The sequence below is a fragment of the Eleginops maclovinus genome, chromosome 23, assembly GCF_036324505.1.
Source record: "Eleginops maclovinus isolate JMC-PN-2008 ecotype Puerto Natales chromosome 23, JC_Emac_rtc_rv5, whole genome shotgun sequence".
NCBI classification, from domain to species: domain Eukaryota; kingdom Metazoa; phylum Chordata; class Actinopteri; order Perciformes; family Eleginopidae; genus Eleginops; species Eleginops maclovinus.
The window spans coordinates 14,460,042-14,480,567 of record NC_086371.1 but is presented as its reverse complement, the minus strand read 5'-3'; the positions used below and the strand labels follow the sequence as shown (position 1 = coordinate 14,480,567).

At 40.6% G+C, this 20,526-nt stretch overlaps 4 protein-coding genes across 4 annotated transcripts; 1 reads left to right on the top strand and 3 right to left on the bottom strand.

Moving 5' to 3' along the window:
• On the bottom strand, nucleotides 1-10,631 carry si:ch211-203d1.3 (protein phosphatase Slingshot homolog 3). Its single transcript, XM_063877328.1, has 17 exons — nucleotides 10,470-10,631; nucleotides 9,087-9,250; nucleotides 7,481-7,518; nucleotides 7,184-7,370; nucleotides 6,168-6,283; nucleotides 5,976-6,044; nucleotides 5,285-5,350; nucleotides 4,940-5,122; nucleotides 4,700-4,793; nucleotides 4,265-4,393; nucleotides 3,988-4,034; nucleotides 3,716-3,862; nucleotides 2,740-2,940; nucleotides 2,431-2,644; nucleotides 2,251-2,340; nucleotides 2,045-2,131; nucleotides 1-1,316 (listed from the first exon to the last, which is right to left on the bottom strand). The coding sequence occupies exons 2-17, from the start codon at nucleotides 9,132-9,134 to the stop codon at nucleotides 1,161-1,163; spliced, it is 1,872 nt and encodes a 623-aa protein (XP_063733398.1). The 5' UTR covers nucleotides 9,135-9,250; nucleotides 10,470-10,631; the 3' UTR covers nucleotides 1-1,160.
• Nucleotides 10,632-11,868: 1,237 nt separating this feature from the next.
• grhpra (glyoxylate reductase/hydroxypyruvate reductase a) lies at nucleotides 11,869-15,552 on the top strand. The gene is made up of 9 exons (XM_063876544.1): nucleotides 11,869-12,096; nucleotides 12,412-12,542; nucleotides 13,252-13,324; nucleotides 13,427-13,543; nucleotides 13,683-13,771; nucleotides 13,913-14,014; nucleotides 14,407-14,542; nucleotides 14,673-14,803; nucleotides 14,924-15,552. Exons 1-9 carry the CDS (start codon nucleotides 12,002-12,004, stop codon nucleotides 15,043-15,045), a joined length of 996 nt encoding a protein of 331 aa, XP_063732614.1. The 5' UTR covers nucleotides 11,869-12,001; the 3' UTR covers nucleotides 15,046-15,552.
• A 139-nt stretch (nucleotides 15,553-15,691) lies between these two features.
• On the bottom strand, nucleotides 15,692-18,328 carry LOC134859819 (zinc finger and BTB domain-containing protein 5-like). The gene has a single exon (XM_063876543.1). The coding sequence runs from the start codon at nucleotides 17,878-17,880 to the stop codon at nucleotides 15,880-15,882; it is 2,001 nt and encodes a 666-aa protein (XP_063732613.1). The 5' UTR covers nucleotides 17,881-18,328; the 3' UTR covers nucleotides 15,692-15,879.
• Nucleotides 18,329-18,828: 500 nt separating this feature from the next.
• tomm5 (translocase of outer mitochondrial membrane 5 homolog (yeast)) lies at nucleotides 18,829-20,074 on the bottom strand. The gene is made up of 2 exons (XM_063876546.1): nucleotides 19,831-20,074; nucleotides 18,829-19,268 (listed from the first exon to the last, which is right to left on the bottom strand). The coding sequence occupies exons 1-2, from the start codon at nucleotides 19,949-19,951 to the stop codon at nucleotides 19,234-19,236; spliced, it is 156 nt and encodes a 51-aa protein (XP_063732616.1). The 5' UTR covers nucleotides 19,952-20,074; the 3' UTR covers nucleotides 18,829-19,233.
• Nucleotides 20,075-20,526: the final 452 nt, after the last annotated feature.

Sequence of the window (20,526 nt, the reverse complement as noted above, 5' to 3'; positions counted from 1 at the left end):
TTAAGGAAAATAAAAGGATCATTTTATTCATAGTACAGTGTGTTGCTGGCTCAGGCAGTGGGGCGGATGTGTTGTGAGATTATAAAGTGCATGTTTTCTTTAAATGTAAGCATGCAGGTTAAATAAAGTAAGCTTTAGCTTTGGGTTCACTGGACAAAAACTAACAGCATGAAATTAAAATATTCCGTCTCAGCATCCAGTGATCATGAGTCTGAAAACAGTATTTTGAATAATTTAGCTTAGTTCATAAAACAGCCTTATAAATACATGAGAAAACCCTGAGCTCATACATGTTGGTATAAAAACGCATAACATGCACCCAGGTCATCAGCAATTCTCTGTCGAGACATATAAACTGTATACATATGCTTTATGCATACATGCAAAAAACTTTGGGAAGTCACATTAAACTGTAATCAGAGCAACAGTACAAGAGACATACGATATGCAGCCACCACCTCAGAGTAAAAACATAAAAATCACCAGTTTGAGTCGTAATCATTCTCAGGTTGAAGGCACTCCTACAGCTCTGGTGTTTAAACAGAAAGAATAAAATAAAATGAGTGAAATTGGTTCCTAACAAACTCAAATGATACAGACTTTCAATATAATCATTGGCACATTAGAATACGTGGTTTGGCTTGTGCCATAAAACTGGCCCTGACTTGGTCCATGATGCACAGCTTAGATAATATGCACTCCTCCCATCTGTCAAAAAGGAGCGTCTTGTGAAAAAGACTTCTGATGGGAGAACTCTATTCAAACATCTAGCTTGGACTGGCAGCATACATCCTCATATTCACATAGAAAGAGAAAAGCAGAAGAGTTTTTGCATAGATTCTGTGGAGGGGTGATGTGAGAGCAGAAGAAGGGAAGAGAGAGGGATCATCTGTATGTGGCATGTTCTAAAAACACTGAAAATCCCATAATAATAATAATAATAATAATAATAATAATAATAATACCACAACAAAGTACACTAATAATGACTTCAGCCATCAGATATCATGGCTTTCAGTGCTATATTACAGTATCATCCTTATATCAAAAATGAACCATCATCAGTTATAATAATTTTGAACAGAGATATGCATCATTCCCCCCCCCCTGCCATCTTTTCCTCCTCTCTGCCTCCTTCATGGGTCACACCTCCCTGCCCATCAGTCTCTTTCATCACTCCAGGGTTTGGTTTTAGAAGCGCCAGGCAGGCTTCGTGGCTCAGGTGAAACATCCACGAATGCTCTCTGGTGAGTCAGACCAGGCCGCTTTTGGCTACTCCTTCGTTGCCGCGGAGACCGCGTCGGACTGCCGAGGAACTAAGGGAACAAAGAAGTAGAAATTACGCTTAAAGTGCATTGGCACTGAACTAACATTTAGAAAGAACGATCGTGCATAGAGCTCAGGCATAATAATGGTAAGTAATTTTCACTTCAAACTTAAATGTTGGTAAAAACTAAAAATGAGTGGTACTTTTCAAGAGCAGCAGCAGCTGTATGATTTTCAGCATTCATTTAGCTTAATTCTTCAACTCCCTCATCACAACCTAAGAATTCTGGTTTTGGAAATACCCCAGTGTAGTTTAATCTAAAACAATATTCTTAATCTGATGACTTTTTTTGTGTGTATGCATGTAAAAAACGTTGAATGTAAAGCTGGACATATTTTCTTTCTCTAAATTCCATGTGAAACTCTTTATATTGCTGTCTCAGTACACCAACAAGTAATTACACAGGAGCAAACTTTTCTATGTCATTTTTTATATAGGCTATTTATTTATTGAGTTGCCTGAAAGAATACATAATGTCTCAGCCCTCATGTCTACCTTAAATCAGGGAAAGGAAGATACAAAAAATGTAAAAAAGACATCTATCGGAATTAGAAAACATTAAAAAGTAACCATTACCAAAAACAACCCAACACATCTCTCCTGAGTTCATTTCAACACCAATGTCCTCTATATTTTTTGAACAAATCCGCTATTTGTGTGTGAAGCAGCTAACTTATAAAGAGCATAATAGAGAGAATATCACTCAGCTTCATTTACCTGCTCTCGTCCTTTGTCTTCATCACTGATGGACTGCATGAGAGAGAACAGGTTCATCCTGCCACTGCGATTTACACTCGGAGCCACCTTCAGGTGACAGCGAGAGAGAGAGAGAGAAACAACATCAGAAGAGGCGCATGCAGCGATAAACAGTGTGTGTGTGTGTGTGTGTGTGTGTGTGTGTGTGTGTGTGTGTGTCTGCTCACCTTGTCTGGTTCATTCACTGTAACAGAACAGGCTGGGGTTGGCTCGGACCCCGGGTCGGTCTCATCCTGTGGGGGGGGATCTTCAAACACCTGGGTGTGTTTGAGAAAATGCAGAAACTTAAAATGAAGAGCGTTCAGGATCTAAAATTATAATATCATGCCATTGATGTAACTACTTACGTCTGTGTCTTCCTTCGCTTCATCTTTTTCATCTGGACTCTCTTCATCACTCTCATAATCGCCAAGTCCCTCATCATCATCGTCATCCTCCTCATCCTCCTCTTCCTCCTCTTCCTCTTCTGGCTTTCCTTCCTCCCGTCTTGCCTCCTTGCGGACTGACTTTTGTCTTTGGTCTCTCGACTTCCGCCTCCAGAGTGCGCTGTGGCGCTGCTGGCTATAATATAGAAGAAACACACTCACATGAGCACAAAAATTTAAATCCCCAGCCGTAGATCTTCATACAGCATTGAGCCTAACAGCATGGCTGACCTGGCGTTGAGGATGCCATTGTAGGTCTGCAGCTGCCTCATGAAGCCTTCGTTGGGCTTGACGATGGACCGGCGATCCCTGACGTAGGCCAACGCCACATCCAGCGGCCAGTGATGCTGCTTCATGGCGTAGGCGATCACCGTGGAAGCAGAGCGAGAAACGCCCATCTTACAGTGCACCAACAAAGCTTGTCCACTGTCCCTGCGATACGCGGAGATCAGGAGCAAGTCACTTAGCGGTTTTACGGGCTTTGCTTGACTTATTATAGATATAGAAATGAACTGATATTTAAGTATAAGTCACAGTGCAACAGATGTTAACAGCAACATCGCCGTTGAGATAAAGCTACTAACAAAATGAACAATTTTGAGGAAATGCCATTCACTGGTAAAGGGTTAGATGAGAAGCCTGCAGTGGTGTTAGTCTGCTCCCCTAACTCTGTTAAAGTGAGTTTGCACTTGTCTGTGTAACAATACAGGAGGACTTTATCGATTGCTGGAACATATCGTCTTCTAGGGTCTCTGGATTTAACCTGTCAAACATTTTGATAAGGCTCTGTGCCGATTGGAGCAGTCACAAGTATATGAATCAGAGCCGGAGACGCCAGCAGACTCAATAAACTGATTCCGAAAGGCTGGCTCTATCATCGGCGTCAAACCGGACAATTTTGTAGCTGTGGTGGAGAGGAAGACTCTGAACAAACTGTTTTCAATCATGGATAACCCCACCCAACCTCTCCACCAGCAGCTGGACAGACAGTGGAGCTCCTTCTCCAACAGACTGCTATCTATCTATCTATGTATTAAATGTTATTATAATATGGTTCATGTTCAGTAACTGGACAAAATCTAAATATGTTATGAAGTTAAGGACACAATGTGATCGTGATGTGCTTTTCTACAACTGTAAGACTGAACAATGCCTTTTTAGTTTCCATGTAAGTCATGTTGTGATGCGTTTGGGGTTGCAGAACTACCTCGCCGTTTTGATGAAGTTGTACGTGTCTTTCCAGTGAGGCAGCAGGTCGGTGGCCTCCACATCGTACACTCTGATGTTCATGTACGTGAAGGACTCTGGGAAAAAGTTGTCAATCTCCCTCGTCACATTCAGAATATAGCCCACACTGAAAAACAAACAGACACAAAGTTAGACCGATAGAGGTGATGACGCAGCAAAACACAATGGCACAATTTAAGTATTAACTTGGGAGTCATGAGACAATGGAAACCTCAAACAGAAAACACTGACTTGTTTTTCTGCAGCTCCTCGAAGTTAGCTGCGTTCCACTCAGAGCCCTGAAACCAGGAAGCAGAAGGGCGAGTTGAGTGCACACAAAGGAAAGGGTCAACAAATCGTCTTCCCTATCGCTTTCAACACAGCAGTCGCAAAAAGCGGAAGTTACGATCACATGACAACATCCTGGTGAAAGTACATTTGAGTTTATTAACTAGAGCATAAGAAAGGCCTCTTGCTATGAGGGTATAACAGAGCCTATTACTGAATTTGGATGTCAGCAATCACTCACCAGGTAAAGGAAGTCAAATATTTTGGAGGGGTTATCCATCTGTGCCATGGTGACCAGGATCTCATTGTCAATGTACTCCTTGAAGGGTTTCATGTCGAAGCCTATCCTGGTTTCCAGAGCAGAGTGTACCTGCAACAGTAAAGAAGAGGTCACATTAAACACTCATTAGGGCTTTATCCAATGTGTTTTCTACACTAGAAGCCTTTATTAAAGTTGATTAAATAAGCTTTGAATGGCTGAATGTCTGTGTATGTTGTGTATTTTGGAAATGATGGCATATTACTACCTGCAACTGTGTAGAAGTAAAGTCTTTGAACAGAACAAATAGACATGCAAAAATAACCGCTTACATATATTTTACTTTGAATGATTTAACCCTAGTTATCTGATTGTATTCAAGCCAACTTCCTCCTGATATCCGCCTGCACTTCTTACCATTTTAGACGTGAGGTTGTCCAGGTCTTCAGTACTCAGGATGTCTCTCAGGTGCTCTTTGATCAGCGTCTCGTCGGATATTCTCTCTGCCGAGCTGAGAACGCAAGAAAAAAGGAAGTTTAAGTACAACCTGACTGGTCACTAACAGTGTGCAGAAATTTCACATTTTTATTTACACATTCATAGCAGAGGTTGATTGTTGCTGAATATGTTTACTCAGTCTAGCTGTGTGTTCCTCACCTCTGTCCGTCACTGTCCCTGCGGACCGACTCCAGGTCATTCATGGCCTCCCACTCGTTGAGGCAGAAGCGGTCCGACTCGATGTGCTGGTGGTAGTGCTCGGCCCACTCCAGACCGTTTCCTGGGATCACTGCTGCCCTGACCGCACGCTCAGTGCAGCCGTGCAGCGCCTGCAGGACAGACCTAACGGAGTGGGGACGGAACAAAACATATAACTTTGATTAAAAAAACCTCAGGAAGGGTTTTTAATGCAAGATCTACAGCAAGAGAAAACCGTGTAACCAGGTGCTTTAAGAAGTGATGTAACACATGCCATGCTAATTTCATTCATGTGTTTTCTCTTACCACATGGTCTGCATGGAAACAGGCTTAAAAATTCTGGTCTCTTCTGCAGCGGTGACGCTAAAACCACTGAGGAGGAAAGACAGAAGCATGAGCTACAACATTGAGAATAAAAATAGCTGAGAAACAAGGAAGTGATGCTGATAAGAAGCATTATCGTACTACGAGACAGAGAGGGATTATTCAGTGTAAATTAGTGACGGTTCTTATTAAGAATGTGGACAATAAATATGTGAGGACAGGGGGGGAGGGGGCAGCCAATCAGAGCTTCTTTTTCCACACTTAGTTTAAACACATTAGTTGAAACCTGAGCTCAACAGTTTTAAAAGCTGCTAACTCAGTTTCAAAGTACGTACTCCTCTGAGCGTAGACACATAAAGAGAACACTGTAATGGGAGGCCTGGAGTCAAAAAACAGCCTCACAAAACGACAACGAAACAACATTACTTCACTTTCATCGTTCATTGCAAGAACTCATGATCTCCATGCTTATGTAAGAGTCTAGATGAGTCATAGGAGTAGTTGTAATTCATGGGGAATGATTCTGTTCCATAAATAGAGACCATTACTCCTTCACATTATCACTGGCCAGAATCCCAGACATCAGGCTGCACCGTCTGTGCTGCAGCCTCACAAACTCCTCGCTCGTGTGTTTCAATTCAATCCTCATTCCCAGTTTTTTAAATGTTCTTACCCGTCTCCGTCCAGATACACCTGAGTGTCGCTCCATATCGGCAGAACCAGGCCGATGGTGCACTGGTCGCTGCAAAGAGGCAGGAAGGAAGCAGAAACCAAGGTTAACTTGTTAAAGCTAAACCAGAAATGATTAACTGAATGGAAATGTTATCTGTGTGACACAGTACACTCGCTTCTTGTTTACACACACCTGTCTGAGTTGGGGAAATCCATGCCCAGCAGGATGCTCTCCTGTTTGTTGCCGAGGGTGCAGACAACGATCAGATATCTGACTCTGACCGAGCTGATAGACTCCAACTGCACCGCCTGCATGACAGAGGGAAATTATAAGAGCAGCATGGAGACAGAGGATGAGTGAAAGAAACAAGACAGAAAGGAAGTCAAGAAGAGTGTGGCCAAGTATAAGTATTGAACTTTACATACACATGTTGCAGTTCCCTCTGTAATCTGATGTGAAACCTAATGAAACCATACAAAGCTGACTGATAACACACAGTGTTGGCCTTCCGGGAAGGACCACAGCGGGACGGACATGTTTTAACACAGCAACTCCAAATGCATTTCAGATGATCCTTTTCACACATCATGTTTAAGATTGACCCATTCTTTTTTTTCAGCTATCAACACAGCAAATTCTGCTTTGCATTTGCATTTTAAGCAGACAAACATCCTTCAGTATAGGAATGTGAAAACACGCGATGCATGGTAATACGTCTGAAGGTACAGTGGTGTATTTTTCCTTCAGGGAAACTCATAACCCCATGACTATAAGAGATGTCCATGCAAAATAGGATAAAAGAAATGTTCAACGTGGTGGACTATCTAATACCTACATTAGAAGGTTTGCGGTCCCTGCAGCACATTTTCATAGTTTAAGGGTGAAATTAATCCAACAGCTTTCTGAAAAACATACCGGCCTCTCTAAACATCAGTGTAATGCTTTGGAAAGCACCAGTTTAGCATTGTTTTTTAGGTAACCGACTGAAACCTATGACTGAAACACTCAAAGATACCAGTATAGATCATCAGTGTAGAACTCATCCTATACGTTTACATTAAACTTAATATCCTGATAAAACCCCTTCATATTATGACTGTCTACCTGATGTGCGCTAGCTACAGCACAGTATCCTCCTTAATCCGAACAATTAAGCCAAGATCTTTCTGCTTGTTATTTTCAACTTCTACTGATCTGAAGCATCTCACCAGCTTCATAGTATCTTCCGGTCGCAGCTGTTCCACCATGGCATGAAGCTGTCTGTGCTGTTTGTCTGACGCGCCATTGCCTTCCTTAACAGGAGAAGGTGGAGAGGGACAAGTTTCCTCATGGAGGCCCACTCTCTCACCCTCTTCCAGCAGGAGGACCGCCCCCTTCACCAGGGCGAAGCTCTCCCTACAGAAGGACAGAGGACAGTTTGTAAATTGCGCTGAAACCCAGACACTGGGAATTATTTTTTGATGAGCTTAAAGAGATGACAGAAGACAACACAAGTACTCATTTACCTTTTCTGAAGCGTTCCTCTTCTTTGAAGGCTTTCATTCTTAAAAAATTAAAATAAAAAAATCACAGAAAGCCTCATCAGGGAGACCAGGAAAACATTTTTTAGCCTCTGTTGTGTATGAGGGCATGTTCGGGTAATTGTAGGAGAAGTAAATAATTACAGAGGGGCAAATATAACAACAAAAGACCCTTACGAGATCAAAGTTCTGAGAAAATAACTTTTTTTATTATTTAAAAATTGTAAAATTAGGACTTTAATCTCAGAGATTATTGTAGTTTTATTTTCCTACTAATGTACCTGCTTTAATTTAGCTTAAGGGAGGTTTTTTTCTTGTAATAGTAAAACATTGTTTTCTTTGTTACATTATTATTGCCCATCTCCTCCATTCCTATCAATAACCAAAAAAAAATAACCTACAAAGGCCCTAATAAATCAAAATGATTGTGTTTATGAGTGAGTAATTCTGTGTACTTGAATGATTTTTGTTTTAGTGGTGATTTTTAATATCAGATATTTTAATTACATTCTATATATTCCAACCCTACGTAACATGTCTGTTGAGCAATCCTTTGCTGGACTTGGATTTCACTAGGTAATATGAGATAAGTTATTTTTAATGCTCCCAAACCGCACATTTCTGACTTGTTACTGACGCTGTTACAAATGATCTGGGAACATTGGAGGCAGTGTGAGTGATGTCTTTGCTGTTGAGAAGTGCGTACACAAAGGGCTGGCAAAAAATGTCCAATCACTTCTCGGGTGAAATGTGGTGCAACACAGATAAGGTGCAGTGAAGGACCGAAGTGACTGAACAGACACAAGAGTGATATGTTAGCACAAGGGGGTGGGGGTGTTAAAACAACTATGATTGCAGTGAAGTAGGAAATAAGGAGAAGCACAATGCAAGAGAGGGGAAGAAGAGAGAACCAATCAGAGAGAGAAGGAGCAGCAGAACGAAGGGTTTACGGAGAAAGAAACTTGAGACAGTAACATTACCTGTTACGCAACTGACAAGTCCAGACAGAGGCAAGAAAATAAAATAAAAAGGAGCAATGGGCAGGAGCCAGGAGAGGAACAATGGGGGTTTGAAGAAGAAGAAAAGGAGAGAACACAAGTTAAGATAGTAGAGTGATTAGATACTGTGACAAAATGTGCAAAAAAATGAAACTTGGACCCAGAGTCAGGTCGTTTTAGTTGGAAATGAGCAGAAGAAAAGCCAGGCCTAGGATGTAAAGGTAAATAATCTTCATGATAGAGGGACAGAATGAGGAGATACAATTAGAGACAGAGGCTGATGATAATACGTGTTTATATGATTATATGTGTCACTGTTTGCAGGGGCATTAGGACAAACAGAAGCTGATTCATTCACATTGCTGTAATGAATGTGAATGAAAGCTTAATCAGTTAGATGATGATGACTATATCTGTTGCATGTTTGCCATGTGAGCCTATCAATGCAATCACAATCCTGAGAGCAAGTAAAAAACCAAACAGCTTCATTCATTAAAACTTTTGTGGTTCTAAACCATGCTTTCTAAAGCAAAAAGCTCATTATTTTATATCTCATGGAGCAAACTTGACGAGTGTGGGATGGCTGAACTCACTGGAGAGGTGGCGATGGACGGGAGCCTATGCAGGGTCAACAGAGCCATGGCAGAGTGCAGGCTTCTCTCCACTTAACCTGCGGTTGCTTGCAGGCTGAGACAGGCTCTGCAGGTTCCTCGGCCAAAAGAGTGCAGTGGGCGGGGCGAATGGTTGGAATGTTTTCCTGAAAATAACATGTGGATATTTTATTGGATAGGGTTCATGCCAGAGACTCGAGGAATTTAAGGATTTTAGTTGTCTGCTTTAGGAACTCCTGAGAAACAGATGCATTTGAGTTTTCAATTATTCCACAGTTACTTTACCAATTTGAGCCCTCAACCAAAACTTTGAAATCCCTAAGGAATTGTTCTCGGGGCACAAATTTGCAAATATTTTCAAAAATCAGTCAAACCAAGATATATATTTTTGGGACACACAAGTCTTAACATTCTTTATTTATTTTTATAGATTTTAGGGAAAAACGGTAGTCCCCTATGACCAAAAACTAAATATAGTATTGAAAAATGGTGGCATGTCAGAAACCACAAAGAGAACACTAAAGTATGAAACCAAAACAGGTTGAATATCAGATATGATTATATGTTTCCAGTATAAAAACATATTTTACATTAAAGAAAATGTATAGACAAAATGTCAGCATGGGATAATCGTAGAGGTTTTGTCTCATCTCTGTTGTTATGACACAAACATTACTCAATGACAATTTTGCATAAACAAAATGTGATGTACTTTAATAATTTGGTAAGTCAACTCCACTTTTATCTGGATATTAAACTTATAAATAGGGTAACTCAAGTTTAAGGACAATGCTATATGATACTGTGGTAGATGATTTTATCAATAACAATGTCAGTTTCCCTTCATTAGAGCCTAATCATGTTATTATTTACCGCAATAAACAGATAGAAAAGATAGAGACTATAATTAACCTTAACAATTATTAAGATACTGATAATAGATATCCTTCTTATGGATATAATTAAGTCGTCTTGATAAAATGAAGAGTGTGTCCGAGATCACTATGCACATGAATATAATACATTTATATTTATATTTGCCTATAGTTGTTAATCTGTGTTCTGCTGACTATCGATATGACAGTGCGGTGACGCCTGCACTAATGACAATAAATATGTGATCCGGTCACAGCTCGTTGCATACCGATATTAATCTCAGTGATATCCCTGAATTGTTAACAGGTTAGTAAGCTTATATAGTTTTGATCGTGACTGACGACTGAAATACACATGCAACAAACCATTAACAACAAGCCGAGTAACGATAGCCTGTTACAACCAGCCCAAGCTATCAGCTGACGATAAATAGCCTTTGCTAATATTAAGATATTAAAATACCAAAAGAAATACAATCTATTTCCTCACCTTTTACAGACTTGGCCCCCCTTTTAATTTCCTGCTTTGAAGGCTACTTGTTTGTTCCTCAAGTACTGAGTGTCTCTTATTCCGCCCTCTGCAGACTACACCATTTACAGGCACAGCTCACGAATGACCACTGCGCTGAAGCAGCCCGGGCACGAGCACAGAAGTAGCAGGAGGGGACAATGACGTCATACGCAGGCACATCCAGAGGCACGTCGATTCTATTTTAGCCTTTTAAAGGCCTCTACTCTCACTTTCCTCTTGGACTACAATGAAATATAGAATGTTGTTTAAAATAATCAAAACATAAAGATTGAGGCTATGAATGTAAGTTTGCATTTTGGACATTTTAAATAAGATTTAATTAATTGCAAATGTATGTTTTATATAAGGTACAACATTAGTACAAAAATGCAAAACAACAAAAAATATACTCCCTTAAATTCACATTGACTTTTTTACAAGTAAAATGAAAGAAAATATGTATTCTTACAAAATAACACTAAAAATAGTAATATAACAATAAAACTGTAGAGCTGAATCTTTGAAGAATAATATATTGTTCTTATTAAAATGTGTATATTATACACTACAATATTAAAATACTAAAATCTGCATGTTCAGCAGCAAATGCACTGGTGTAGAAAGTTGTACATATATGATTTTTTATCACAATTATATTATTATTATTACATATCAATTAATGATTTAGCTAGTAAAGGTGGATAATACGAATTATTGGTAATTTATTATTGTAAATTAATATACCACTTTATTACTTCATGGGGGAAGCAACAAAAAGGTAGCCAGCAATATATCAGTAAAACAAGCTTCACCTTCACTGAAATGTCAAAGTGATGACGTATCATCATTATTATCTATTGATGTCACACACATTACTCTGAAATGGGCCATTCTGCAAAACTGTTCACTTTTTAAAGCAGCATTTGGAATATAAGACTTTCACTAACAGTTTATACGACTTTAAACGACGTTTTACTGTTTTAATCTTCCCAATGTGTATACACGGTGGGGTCGCCTGTCGGTGTGGCGACATGGTCCGATCTTTTCTTTTTTGACAAGACCGCAGCAAGTGAAGTAAGAAGAGAAATGTAAACAAATCCTTACGTGAATGAGATGTTAGTGGGGGGAGTTTTGAGAAATGAGAAAGGGCTACAATGTTCTCTCAAGTACGCTATACATAGAAAGGTATGACCGGCTAAATGCAGAGCCATCCGTTTAAAACTGACACCCTTACTGACAAAAGACAAACAAGGCAAGGTTTTTCATTCTGTTTCTAATTCTAAAATGACAATTGTGTAAGAACACCAATAAAATCAGAGACAACTCACTTCTTTAGTTACCTTGCACAGCCATGCAATAAACAGACACAACTCCACGCATGCGCAGTACCAAGAAACCAAGTACTTCCTGATGAAGGCAGCAGCGTGTTGGTATAGTTTTCTAGCTGTGGAGCAAACGTTCAATCCTCCCCACAAAGTTACAGAGCCTTAGTCGGAAGAGGATTTAAATTCATGTTGATGCAGACTGCAGCTGGTAAACTCATGAAGGTTTTCCTGACCAGACGCATCCCGCCGGAGGGGATGAAGATCCTGTCCGCGGCTGGAGTGTAGGCATTATTTAAGTATAAAACGAACTGATATTTGACATTGGAAAGGCAGATTGTATTAACTACCAACAGGTTGTGTAGCTGCCCTGTAGTCTACCGTAGCTGTCTCACTCTTTTCCCACCATATGTTAAGAGAGTCGTTTTGCTTGGAATCATGTTACACAATTCTGTAGCCAATAGTAAACATGAGATGTATCCTGCGACCTCGTCTAGGGTCACACAAGTCCAACGATACAGTGTGTTGCCTATATATCTAATTCAGCCTATATGCCTTGTCACATGCCTTTTCATGCATTCGTCCTATTTCTGTTTCAGCTGTGAGGTGTCCCTGTGGGACTCAGATGAACCCGTGCAGAGGGCAGATCTTCTGAAAGGTGTGCAGGGAGCTCATGGTCTGCTGTGTCTTCTGTCAGACAAGATCGATGCCGAGGTTCTGGATGCTGCAGGTAATCGTCATGTGTGTGTGTAAGACTAGGACATTGCACTGCTCGATCAATCACATATTTGCTTTTTTAAAGCATTTAAGTATTCTCAACATTCCCAGGGAGTCCTGGGTACATAATAATTACAAGTATGATAATAATATATGAAATACAAGTAATATAACACTTAAAACTAAATTACTTATAGTATTCAATATGTAAAATATAAGACATAATATAAGGTCTTTATTTTAACAAATATTATCAAGTAAGAAAAGGCAATACACTAAAAGAGGATTGCAAGTAACAAATACTGTATTTGTTATCAAGTTATCCATTGATTGATTACATACTTGCTATCAGTCTATTAAAACTCTATAAGAAATTACCAGAGCAAATATTGTTTTTTGGGGCATTACTATGTTGTTTGTGTTACAGACAGTTGTGTTGTCTCACAGGAAACCAGGGATAGAGATAAAGGGGAGGAGCCCCGCCTTTTCTGCATCTTAAACCCTTAACTGCATTGTAAAACATGAAAATAAAAACATTTTATAGTCACTGTCATTTACAATTATGAAACAGAGAAAAGCAATATTGAATTTTATAAAAAAAGGAAGAGTTAATCATCAAAATAGATCCCAACACTAAATCAATCCACTAAATGTATTAGCACTGTTTATTAGCACTAAACATATTAAGCTCAAGTGTCTAGATTAATGTTTTGTAATTTCAGGACCAAACTTGAAAGTAATCAGCACCCTCTCAGTTGGATACGACCACTTGGCTCTTGATGAAATAAAAAAACGGTAGGTCAATATCACAAACTACAGTTTATAACTCTCAAACAAACCTTCTTCTAGTAAGGTGAAGTGTCACATCCAAGTCAAATGACTGTTTGTTTTCCATAGTGGTATTCGTGTTGGATACACTCCTGATGTCCTGACTGACGCCACAGCAGAGCTGACCGTCGCTCTGCTGCTGGCCACCGCTCGCAGGTTGCCAGAGGGGGTGGAGGAGGTCAAAAAGTAAGTCACCAAGCCCAACATTTACACTATCTGTGTTTTCTTTCATTGTGATTACTTTTTTATTTATTTATTTTTTGCTTCAAGAGTGCAGGTATTTGAGTTACATAATGGTCATGCAGTTGTTTCTGTTCACTTGTAGTGGGGGATGGAGCTCATGGAAGCCTCTCTGGCTGTGTGGTTACGGTCTCTCTGGCAGCACAGTGGGAGTCATTGGACTGGGACGCATTGGTAAGGCTGCTGTGGATTCAATTACTTTGCCAGTATCGGTCATATAACTAGATCCAACACCTGTGTTCTCATACTAGAGTTTTGTGATTTTATTTCCCTGCTGAGATCTGTAGTTGAATAACTGGGTGTATTTATGTTTAGGCATGGCCATTGCTCGGAGGCTCATGCCCTTTGGAGTGAAGAGGCTGCTGTACTCTGGGAGAACAGCCAAGGCCCACGCTGCTGAGGTGAATGGAGAGTTTGGTAAGAAAAAGAAGAGAAGCTTACACAGTGTAAGGGAAACAATAAAAACCATAACAGGACAGAATGACAGGAGATACTGTAAGTAGTGATAATCTAATATAAAAACATACAAAAGCTAAGGTAGAACTAATCCCAAATGACAGGTTTTTTTGCCAGAGATTCCTCAAACATCATAAGAATATAAACCAATATAAATCAAATATATTTAATAAAATATAATATTCATTTTAAGAAGCAACACTTATACCAGTGCATAGTAGAAGATAACAATAAAAGTAAATTAGATTTGTTAAACTAACTAAAATCTATCTACCTTTCAACAATATGCATTTTGGTTTATGTTTCCTCTCCTGTTTTGTTCGTCCTCCTGTCCTCTCCTCTATGTTGAACAGTTCCCCTCGACACACTTGTGTCAGAGAGCGACTTTATAGTTGTTTCCTGCTCCCTGACGCCAGAAACCCAGGGCATGTGTGATAAGGCCTTCTTCAGCAAGATGAAAAACACAGCAGTCTTCGTCAACTCAAGCAGGTAAAGCAGCACAAATATGGGTGTGATAGACCTTGGTATGGGTGTAGACTGTTGTCATGTGTTTCTGTCACTAGCTCTTGTTTGCTGTTACATACAAACAATCTAAGATGTGGTGTGTTCTTTGTTTTAGGGGAACTGTGGTGAACCAGGAGGATCTATATGAAGCTCTGAGTAGCGGACAGATAGCTGCAGCTGGATTAGATGTCACAACACCTGAGCCACTCCCAACAAACCACCCTCTGTTGACACTCAAAAACTGCGGTGGGTAAACAGGATGTGAAATATGTAAACATGTTTTTTTGTCCACCTTTCCTACGCTCTTTTGATTTGACTCTATAGTCTTTTGTAATTATATATTCTATCCTCTCCTATCTTGTGCAGTGGTGTTGCCACACATCGGCAGTGCCACCTACTCCACGAGAGGCATCATGGGAGCTTTGTCGGCCCAGAACCTGCTGGGAGGTTTACAGGGCACGGACATGCCAAGTGAACTCACATTCTAAAGCTTAAACTGAGCCGCTGTGCCGACTTGTCTCCTCCGGTGCTGCATCTATAACTACTGTACTGACCTAGTGATAGTTTCCTATCTGAGATCAAAGTGGGGAAGGGCTGAAAAAGAAGAATACTAATGTAGTTTACAAAGCTTAGATACATGACTACAGTTTGTCAGTATTAACTTGATAGTGGGATCCTGTCAGAGGCACTAATATGAGATTCAATCTTTGAGTTCAATGTGCATTTCAGAGGAATTACATTCTTTGTGCAGTTTTGTCATCTCAGAAATGTATTTAAGTTCTAAGTATTTAAGAGGCTAATGAAGAAACTAGCAGCACTCCCTAAGATTAGTCATTGTCTCTCTTTATTCTTGCCATAAAGATTGGCATTATTCAAGCTGCCCTTTTCTCTAAAGGTGATGCTGTCAGTGACGCTTCTAAACAATACAACACTCCAGTTTTGTGTAAAAATATGGCATGTCTTTGGAGAATAAACACAGATTAGATTAAATATAATGCTCTGTGTGCTTTGTATTTTTATTTATAAGAAGTCACTCATTCTCCAAAAAGTTTTGAGTGAATGATTTATTTTCATCACTCTGAACACAGAGTAAAACACATTATTCTTTGAGAACATTTTCAGTGCATTCATCAGTTTGGCTACATTTTGTATCCATTTCATTTCACGTTTCAAGTTTTTAACAAATCACAACAGTGTTGAAAACATTAGCTAATTGAATTTTAATTCATGTACCATAACATTAAAATAAGTTAATGGGGTAATAAATAATCAACCTTGCAGAGTGCATTTTAGATTTTTTTGTGCAAACCAGAAAACACCCTTCAGTTAAGAGCAGTTGACAGCAGGGTATCAGGGAATGATTGATCATCCGTCCAGTTCAGGCAGGTGTTTTTGGAGTGCTTATACAGATGGGACGACTGGCTGAAGCGCTTGCCACACTTTGGACATGGATAGGGTTTTTCTCCCGTGTGGACACGAATATGTTTCTTACAGTCAGTCAGGTTCATGAAGGTCTTACAGCAGATTTTGCATGCGTATTTCTTCTCCCCTTCCACTAACATCACGTGGTCTTCAGCAGCCGCTTTCTTGCACTTGGATAGAACATCCTCAGAAGCTCTGGTAAGAGGTGGCCGCTCCGCAGCATCCCCCGCGGACCCAGAGGAACCATCAGCTTCTGATCCAGGCAGCACTTTGGGGGCAATGCGTCGGAAGGTTGTCGCGCCTGAGCTTTTCCCGACCCTGGAAGGTTGGATGAGGGAGGTTTCCAGACTGAGGCTTGGTTTGATGCTACTCAGGAACCCTGTTAAAGAGTTCTGAGTGGGCTGGAGGATGAGTGTGTCACTGAAACCAGGGCCCTGAGTTGGGAGAAGCTGCTGCAAGGGGACAGACGTCATAGGAAAAACAAGTGAGGGATCAGAGGTCTGAGCAGGAGAGGATTCCTCTGAGTTTTGACATAGTTCTTCAGCAGATTGAGCATAAGAGGCAGCAGCAGCTGTAGCAGCAGCGGTGAGGCTAGCTAGGCTATCTTCTTCCTCCAAAGCCCCTATCACGCTGTCACTGCTGGGGTTGAGGAAGCAGGAAAAGGCCAGTTCTGACAGGCTGTCCAGGCCTTCACCGTCCACTGACTCCTCACACAGATCTCTAGCTTCTGCATCAGTTTGAAGATCTGTGCACAGCTGGGATTGCAGAGAGCTAACGTCAGCCTCTGTGGGGCAGGCTGTGGCCATTTTCTCCTCATTTAGTTGTGCATCCAAGTTGTCAGTGTAGCCTGGTGGTGGAGATAGAGGAGAATTGTCTTGTAAATCTGGGGAGTATGAGCTCTCCTTTTTCACCTCAATCATTGCAATCTTCGGCTTCTCTCCATCTTCCTCCCCTTCTTCTCCTATCTTTATTTTGACCACATTGTCTCCATCTGTAACTACTCCCATATCCCACACACCTACACCTCTTGTGCTGCTGTCGGACTGGCTTGGCAGCTGGATCTCCTCTATCTCTCCCTTGGTTGCTTCATATTTCTCCTCCATTTCCACCTCGCCACGGCTCTCCCAGAGACCATCCCTCGTCTGCAGGCAGTCTGGGGGCACTAGCTCCTCTCCACCCTCCTCTGTACTGACGTTGCTTCTGGTTACAGTAGGTGAACAATCCTTATAGTTTCCCTCAGGCAGTGTGCAGGACCTCTTTCTGCCAACAAGCCTGTCATTGTTTGATTTCCTCTTGTTCCTCAATAACGGTTCAGCAATTAGGACTTCTCTCCTCCTCACCCGCTGGTCATCAACTCCACCAGATTGACTAACCTCCACCCCGACTTCCTCGTCACTGATGTACTCTTCCATGACAGATGTGGCCTGTTGAAACAACGACGACCTCTCTGCCTGCTGCTGTTGCAATGACCTCCAGCCTTTTGGAGGCGATGCAGGAAAGTTTTTCCTGGACAGATGGAGCTTGCAGGCCTTGACGACAGTGTTGAGGTGCAGGTGAGATGCTGCCAGCAGTACATCCATCACATTGGAAGCCCCAGGAGAGAGGGTGGAGGTGTAAATCATTTCCAGCAAGGTTGAAAAGGCCTCAGGGGTCACCACCTCTGGATCTAGTTGCATCACACTGGGGTTACCCCCTGCATCTGGATCAGCTCCAACCTCCTCCCCACTGTCACTGGAGCTCAGGAGAGCCCTGAAGTGGGAGCTTGATGCTGCCAGGATTGAGCGGTGAGCCTGGAAGCTTTGACCTCCAACCAACACCACACAATCACACAGCTGAGCATGGAGGCGCTGGTGGTTGAGCTGCTTGAAAATATGCTGGAAATGACCTGGGAAGTCCATCATGGACGATGGAGTTTGTTCAGTACAGGTGTATTTTATAGCATCCGTGGCACTAGTGTAAATTCAAAAACACAACAAAGGGCATTGTCTAGGGCAGAGCTGTCAAACTTCTTGTTATTTACTCATCCGCTAAAACAACTTCAGGCTGACTTGACACTGGCTTTCCAAAGGAGCCTACCTCCGGTGTGATGTGCAGTCTATTGTCTGTTGTAGCGGGGATGCTGTGGATTATGGGCGGGCCTGGTGCAACAATAAAACGGAGGATGCGACGCGGTCTCAGGCTTTGTCTCCGAGAACAGCCGGATAACTGCACAGTTCTTCTTCCACTGACGAAAATATGTTATCCTAATGTTGCTTTCTTTAAGGTTATCATTAATGATACGAATCCAGAGCCTTACAACCTAACACTCACCCGGTTTAGTAGCTACAGTCCTCCATCATATGTTGTCTCATCAACCATTGGGATGAAACCACACCGCCCCCTGGTGGACATTTTGCTGAAATGCATCTGTATTCGACTATGTTAAACCTTTAGTCAATTGGTTAAATCCTGGTTCAATCTGATCAAATTATGTTGTAATGGTTACAGCACACTGCTAGTCAAATTGATACACTGTACATTCCAAACAACAAACAATGGATATTTGTACAATTCTTTTTATTTACATTTCAATATCCTTTGGCTTTATTACTCCAATTAAAAACCCAAAGCAGATGACATTTTAGATTTTAATTTGAAACGTGTGCCTATCAATTCATGTGAGTTTTAACAAACTAGTATTTTAGTTAAAAATATAGAAAAGAGAAATATAAAACACATTGCATTTTTGTTCTAAATAAGAACCAAGGCACAGGTTAAAATTAATCTAGAGGCTAGTCAAGAAAATATGTCTGTTGCTGTTGAAGATCTCTGTTATCACGTTCAAACAAAGACAATGAATCAGTTCCAAATCCTTTCTTATTGTCATTTAATTTTTATTTTCAGTGATTTTAGATTCAAGGTTTAAATGAAAGTTTTCTTACAGTGTACATATGTTATGCAGTTTGACAATCTGTTATGTAAATCCAAAAAAAAAGAAGGTTTCTTCTTTAATGTGTGAACACAGCAGGCATACACACATTTAGAATTTGCATTAAAAAAGTAAACCACAATGTGTTTAACATGAAAGACAGACTAAAGTATTCAACAAGACATGAGAAACGAGAACAATGTGTTTCTTCAGGTGATGGACAGCCTTTAGTCATCTCCAACAGGATTTGCTGCTGTGGCCCCGGAATTCTGCTGATGATGACTGATCCTGTCTCTGATGGAGTAAACTCTCAGTGCATTGCCGAAGAAGAGACCTGCTGCTCCGCTCATATGCTGTCCAGCTTCTTTAACACATATGGGGCTGTAAACACAGAATAAACAGAGTATTAGTTTATGTTAAGACCATGAATACCCCTGAGACCATGAGATGTATGTATAGCAAGACACTTTAGGAAAATACTTTGTTAATGTTATGATAATGAAATTATTTAAGAAATGATGAACATAAATGTAACTGTACTCGTTCTGCCTTTCTGCTGTTCTCAGAATACTACTAAAAACAACACATGACTTGTTGAAAACCAATGCAAAGAAACGATATTATGTAAATTTAGCAAGAGTAAGCATTGAACTAAACTCTTTACTGGTATTTTTAGAACTAGAAGTTTTGGTACTGATTGTCTTTTTCAAATAACTAAATAAATCCCTGTACAATTGCAGTATTTCGACAGATTGTGCAGCCTCTGTCGGATCTCGAGCAGTGTAGCTTGTGTCGTTATTTTTTGTATCACATTTGCCATAATACATACAAAACTATCAAATGCATGAGGTGAAACAACACTGTCCTATAGCCAGAAAAAAGTAGTAAAACATATCAGTGTTGTGAGTTGTAGGCTATGTCAATGTCATCTGCCTGTACTCACTGGCTCTGAGAAGGGCGACGTAAATAAGGAAGTTTCGTACAGATGAGATGACATCTTGTCTCATTTTCTTCTTCATCTCCTCTGGGTCCATTTTAGGCCCGAGTCCTTCCAGTTTGAACATTATAGCTTTGGTTTATTTGGTCTCTTTCTTCAGTCTGCCTTTCGTGTTGAACATTCAGCGCTTGCGGAGCATGGATGAAGTATCTAAACCGGAAGTACGAAAACACGGAAGTGACGATGTAAGACGGTGCGCACTGAGGGACAAATCGCACGAAGAAACCATAAGGCAAAATGTGGCAGCCCACATGTTAAATAATAAATAACAATACGTTATACGTATTAGATATACTGGGAAATTATATGAAGTTTGACTTTCAGGCCAAGTTAATCCACTTGGAAAAAATACCAGAATTCACCTTGGGCGTTCACCGATCCCCTGTGTGTGGTAATTTGGTTAAAAAATACATTAATTTAGAAGTAGGCTATGCGCCATGTATATCTTGAGACAATTATAAATGCAGGAGCCACGTTAAATACCTTATCATAGGAGCTGATATTACTTAGTGCTACAGACTGCCCAACAAATCTATCATTAGAAAAGTGAAAGTGATGAAATTGGTACAGGATACATTGTGAGTGTAAAGTGTAAATCACCTATATCAGCTATATTTATTCCCCCCCCCCCAAAAAAAAACC